Below are 6,266 nucleotides of genomic sequence, written 5' to 3' on the forward strand. Positions count from 1 at the left end.
CCACCAGATACATCTGCACCTGAGTGTCCTTTCGGCTTTGACCCAGTCGCTTCACTCTTTCTGGCGCTACTAGTACTAGCCCTCTGCTCTTCCTCAGGAGTACATTGGACACCTTCCGACCAGAGGGGCTCATCTTCCGGCATCATATCTTTTTGCCTTTTGGTACCGTCCATGGCATTTTCACGGCAAGGGTACTGGAGTGGGTTGCCATTTCCTTCTCCAGTGGATCTGAGCTCTCTGCTATGGCCTGTCCGTCTTGGGTGGCCCTGCACGGCATAGCTCATAGCTTCACTGAGCTACACAAGGCCCTTTGCCACGATAAGGCAGTGATCTATGAAGGGACAGATGCGCCTGCCTGGGTCTTATTTAAGGAGCAGGGCCTTTTTGGTGACTGCTCCCAGGTTTTGGTAAAACTCCCTGCCAAGGGAGGCTGCAGTGATTCCCTGACCTTCCAACAGCAGTCTGTATCAAGCAGCTTCAGGGCACATAAGCTGCTTTGTTCAGCTGAGTGCTGCTCTAATTCTGTTCCGTGGTATTTCATTGTGCTTTGAATATGTTTATTTTGTTAGTATTTTAATCCACAAGACTCTTTGTCTTCAGAAATGTAAAACAGAATAAAAGTGAAGTGAGGTCTTTTAAAATGATGTGTAATGTCTTGTAGAACAAATTAAAAGAGGGGCCTGGTGGTGAGACTGCTGATCTGCTGTGAGATCATTTCAGAACCACGGTCCTCCCTTGGTCAATGACTAGTGTGATGGCACAGGCTGCATTCAGACAACACAATAAGCCAGGCTCAAGGGGTAAGTTTGGGTTATTGTTGTCTGAACACCACTGGGAAAGCAAACCATGATGAACCAGTTCTTGATCCAACAACAAACTGTGGATTCTTTTCATGGGTTGTTCTTAATTAACAAGCCATGGATTGTTAGCAGGGCTTGGTTTGGATAACTGGATAGTCCAAATTTCAACAGCCACCCACAGTTCAAGAATGACCCGCACTCAGCCCCTTACTGTGGTTGTTGTGTTGCCTGAGCACAGCCACACTAACAAGCCATGATTTGTTAATCTTGAACAACTCACAGTTCACAACTGAATAGCAAACCATGGATTCTCTTCCTGAGTGGTTTGTGGTTAACAAGCCATGGCTTCCTAGCATAGCTGGGTTCAGACAACACAATAATGTACGTACATTTCAACACTCAGCACATATTTAATTGTGGATTCTTGCATTGTCTGAACCCAGCCACAGAGAACAAAATTTCCAAGGCTGGCCATCAACACCAAGAAGGTCTGGAGAGGCCTAGGAAGAAGGGCTGGTCCCGGGGCAGGTTGCTTGAGCCCTATGGAGTATCTCCACCCCCATGGCCCAAGCACATGCCAAAGACTCCCTGTGCGACACACAGGTGAAGACAGACTGAAGGTACCTCCGCCAAAAACAAGCAAGGAGCTCAGCAAGAGCTGCAGACGCACAACTGGCCCATGCTCCTGCCCACTTGCAGTGCACACCCGGTTGTGATGTCACAGACATGCTGACATTGGCCAGGGCCAGCCTCCCAGCCAGCAGCCCGTAGCGGGAACTCCCAGGCTGTGGGGCTTAGCAATCCTGAACGCTGAGCTCCCACCCATGTCGGTGGTGAGGTCCATGCAGCTGGTGATCCCGAAGGAGGTCTACGTGGCCGGATCTGACGTGGACGGGCGGCTGGAGTTGAGTCTCCACAGCACACTGGTGGACCCCCTGGTGAAGGTCGAGCTGATCGGAAGGGGTTACCTGGAGTGGATGGAAGAGGCTGACGTCAAGAAGGACTACAGCCAGCCAGCCACGTGTGTCAACAAAGCTGATTATGTCCACAAGACGAAAACCTTCAAGATACAGCGTGAGGCCACAGGGCGTCCCAGGCGACTTCTGCAGTGGGAACATCTGCAGTGGGATTGCACGGGGGGAAAGGGAGGGGCAGTTCTGGATGTCTTTCCGAAGGATTCAGAAAAACTGGAAATAGTTCCTAGAAAGACAACAAAGATGATCAGGGGACTAGAAATTAAGTCCTAGGAGGAGGGAGGAAAGGAATTGGGTGGATTTAGTGTGCAGTAGAGAAGATCAAGATAAGTCTTGTCAGCACAAGGTAATGGGTGCAGATAGCAGTTAAACCTTCTAAGGGCCAAAATGGATCTGACTGCCTGGGGAGGAGGTGGGCTCGATGGATCAGCAACCCTGTGCCTGGGAGCCTTGACACTGGACCCTTTCACTGAGTTGGGGGCTTGACTCAGCCACCTTTGAACTCTGGCTCCTTTCTACTGTACGATTCAACTCTGTGAACTGGGAAATTGTAGCAACGGGCTCCGTCCAGTCCCCCCGGAAAGGAATCTTGCTGGAACCCTCCAGGCAGCTGTTTCCCGTTCCTGCAGTCAACATGGGAGACAAGCCCTGGATGCTGCCAACCCAGGGCACACTTTGCCCAAAATTGTCTGCCAGGGCGTGGAATGTTTTCCATTTCAAGGGCTGATTTCGGTTTTGGAGTTCTTGGGGGCTGCACTTGGGTGGTGAGCAGAAAGGAAGGCTAAAGCAAATGGAACAAAAATGCATAAACCTGCATAGAGATGGTTAAAGCTCTGCCTGCCGCCAAGTAGACCTTAAGTGGAGCCATGTTGACCTTTTGCAATGGGGAAAAGCCATGCAGAAGTCAGGAAGCCAGCAAACAACTGGCAGTTGGAAAAGGCAGGGTGCTGAGATGCACCTACAAGAAGCCAAATTTCACCCCAGGCCAAGGACTGGCAACCGCTCACCAGGTTTCTGACAAAGGTCTTTCTCTCTGAGTCCTACTTGGAGATGCTGGGGATGGAACTGGAGACATGTGGATGCGGTGTGTGTGCTGGGCCCCTGAGCCTGGATTCTGCATGCCAAGCCAGCCCCTCCACTGCCGCTTTGTAGCTCCAAAACTAGAAAATATGGGGACGGAGTTGTGTGTAGCGCTGGCTAGGCAGACCCCGAGGGTTTTCATCAGAGCCAGAATATTTCATTTCATCTGTATCCACCCACACACTGAGGCTTTCTGGGCAGTTTACCATGATGAGAGACCCCCTCGCCCCACCCACAGTCAAGGCACTCTTCCAAAGGGGCTCTTTCCTCCTAGGTGGATCTCGGCCACAGGCCAGCTCTTAAATCAGCTTCCCCGAGCTGGGCCTGCCTTCCCTGGCACTGGCACTCCCCGGGACTTGGGTGCTCAGCCTCCTCCTCTGAGACAAGATGCAGCCCTGCCCAGTGTCTGGTAGCTCAACAAGATCCTCTGTGCACAGAGGCCCCTGCGGAGGCTCAGATTCTGGCAGCAGCTGTGCACTGTCCCCCAGCGGGCCCCAGCCCTCAAAACATTGCTGCGAAAAGCTGCAGTTCAAGACCTCCAGGCGAGCTACTCCAACTCGGCATGGTGCAGATGTGTGGGCTTCATTGCCAGCTGCCCAATGATTCCACAGTACAGGAACAGGGCCTTATCTTGAGTTCCTTGCAAACGGAAGAATGATCTGGGGCAAATGTAATGGGACAACAACTGAGCTAGACTAGCCAATCAGGTTCCCATCTCTGGCCCATCCCTTCCATCACTTTTCCAATTTGGTTCTGGGCCCAATATAAGTTGCAAGACTGAAACCAAGGGGGAGCAATTTGCGGATCTCCGGATGCTCGGGTCTTCCAGCATCTGGCATCAGTGGCTCTGGTGGCCAAAGATCTAAACATCTGGAAGGTCGCATGTAGTTCACCTCTGCCTGAACAAGCCGGGATCCAAATAGCTGCCTTGAGTATCATTTTCTTAGTAGAAAGGCAGGGGAAAAATCAGGCTAAATCAAATCAGTTAATCATTATCTGACTAAATGTTAATAAAAGTTGGCGCCATGATGGCGGAAGTCCCCTTCTTTTGCATATTTTTGGTAACTCCTTCCTTGTGGCTTATGCACCATCATAAACATTTTCACCCCACTTTCTCCAGCTCTAATTTTGCTGCATGGGACACTTTCTAGTTTCTAAATTGCTTTCAGTGCCTAAAGTCTACCTCAGGGGGTCCAGCAATGATTCTGTAAAGAAATACAAGAGAACCGCTTTCCTAGCATTTCGTTTGCTTTGGGCTTGCACCAAAGCAAAGAACTCGGTGTACCAAAGCAAGAAAAAGTAAGCAACATCTCTCCTTGGTCTGCAGGGAGCTGGCTGGGTCCTGGCGTCCACACTTTTGACTTCCACTTCGTCTTACCTCCCAGGATCCCATCAACCTTCACAAGTCGGGTGGGCCGGATCTCTTACTTCCTCCAAGCCATTTGTGCTACGCGGGAACTTATCCTTGGGAAGCAGAAGAGGTATCTGATGGTGCAAGGGATCTCCATCTTCCGCCAAGACATTGTGGAATCGGAGGTAGGCCTTTGGAGGTGCAGCTGCCTTCCTTCGCCAAGGAACACAGCAAGAAAAGTCTCAGAAGCTCAACACCCAAGGTTCTGTTTTGCTCATTTCCATGGTCACCACAACCTTCTAAAATTCCAGAAGCCTGGAATCAAAATTGGATTGTATATGGGTTCTGTCTTCTCAAAGAAGATGGCATAACCTGAGCGAACATGCAGGAGAATTGCTGCTCCTGCTGCTGCTGCTAATATTATGAAATACTAATTATCATCCCTCTTTCCTGCAAGGAGCCCACAATTCCCACCAACCTCAATTTTGTCCTCATAACAACCCAGTAAGTTAGGCATTGGGGAGAGATCGTGACTGGGTTCAGAAAACACTATAACCCACACCCAAGCGTTGTCACAGAACCATGGGTGGCTGACGTGGGCGTGGATGGCAGCTGCACCGGATTGGGGGTGGGGCGCAAGGGCGCGAGCTTAAGATGGTGCAAAATAGAGCTGCCAGGATGCTGTCAGGGACTGGGCATTATCCTCATATAACCCCAGTCCTCTATCAGCTCCATTGGCTTCCCATTGAAGTCCAGGCTCAATTCAAGGTGCTGGTTATTACCTATAAAGCCCCAAATGGCTTGGGACCAGGATACCTAAAGGAACACCTTTTTCCTTATTTGCCCTCCCACCCCCTGAGATCAGCAGCAGAGGCCCTCCTCCGGGAACCCTCCGTGAAAGATGTTAAGAGACAGAGTACCTGGAGGAGGGCCTTCTCTGCGGTGGCGCCCCATCTGTGGAATGCGCTCCCCAGAGAGGTCCGCCTGGCGCTGTCGTTATATGTTTTTTGGCACCAGGTCAAGACCTTTTTCTCGATCAATATTTTAATATGTATTAATTGGATTTTATTGTTTGTATTTTATTGGATTTTCAGCCAGCGTGGAATAGTTAATTTATTTTATTTTGATTAATGTTGTAAGCCGTCCAGAGACTGAAGTAATGGATGGCATACAAATTTTATAAATAAATAAAAATAAATTGTGCTCTCTGAGCCCAGCTAAGAAACCATGGTGAACAGACCTGGATTCACAATCCAGCAACAAACCCTTTGTGGGTTGCTTGTGGCTAACAGACCACACAATAACCATGTTCTGGCATTCCCTGCTTCTCGCCACCATCATTGTCCAGCCCTTAGTGGGTTCCCAACCATGCTTCCCCACAACCAAGACCAAGGATTCTCTCCCAGTGGAACAGAATTCCTCCTCTTCCCTGTAGAGATGCCTTGCATTTCTACACTGCCTTTCCTCCCAAGGGCTTCAAACCACATATAGGTTTCCCCTTGGCATTCAATCCTCACAAAACCCTGTGACGCAGGTTCATCAGGAGAAGCCTGGCCCCTGGCCTAAGGCCCCCCAGAGGCCACAGGGGCATGGCAGGATTGGGCCCAATATCTTCACGGCCTTAGCCTTGTTTCAGTGCTTCTGTCATGCACACCTCTTCTGGAGAGATTCTTTTCTGGGAAAAGCGGCCTATTTTGGGGAAACTGATAGACTCTGAGGGGGAGGTGGCTGGCCTAGGCAAGGCTCAGACCTCCAGCTCTGATAACGGAGTGGCTGTTGTGACGGGCGGCTCCACTTGCAGCCCCAGGTTCTCGGTACCCATCTGTATCTGCTCTGCTGAGATGAGGTTATTTCAAGGACTGCTGGGGGCTGTGGAATGAAGGAGAAGAAGAGAAACCTCGAGAGGGAGAGATTTGCTCCTGGAATTCCTCTCTCGGATAAGCAGCACCCGCCTCCTGAGGAGCTAGGCCCGAGGGCCCGTTGCTTCAGCCGCAGGCTGGCTAATGGGGGGGCTCAGAGTGCAGCACGCAGGAGCCCCCAGGTCCACAGCACCCCCCCCCC

At 50.8% G+C, this 6,266-nt stretch overlaps 1 protein-coding gene across 1 annotated transcript in view; it reads left to right on the plus strand.

Annotated features, from left to right (window-relative positions):
- The first annotated feature begins 1,624 nt into the window (after positions 1–1,624).
- Positions 1,625–6,266, plus strand: part of ARRDC5 (arrestin domain containing 5) — a 5,296-nt gene continuing 654 nt past the window's right edge. The window contains exons 1-2 of the mRNA XM_044417574.1: positions 1,625–1,874; positions 4,182–4,390. Coding sequence (XP_044273509.1) covers positions 1,625–1,874; positions 4,182–4,390 — 459 coding nt within the window. The remainder of the gene's footprint in view (positions 1,875–4,181; positions 4,391–6,266) is intronic.

Source organism: Varanus komodoensis, unplaced genomic scaffold, assembly GCF_004798865.1.
Source record: "Varanus komodoensis strain SLA01 unplaced genomic scaffold, ASM479886v1 scaffold89, whole genome shotgun sequence".
Classification (NCBI taxonomy): domain Eukaryota; kingdom Metazoa; phylum Chordata; class Lepidosauria; order Squamata; family Varanidae; genus Varanus; species Varanus komodoensis.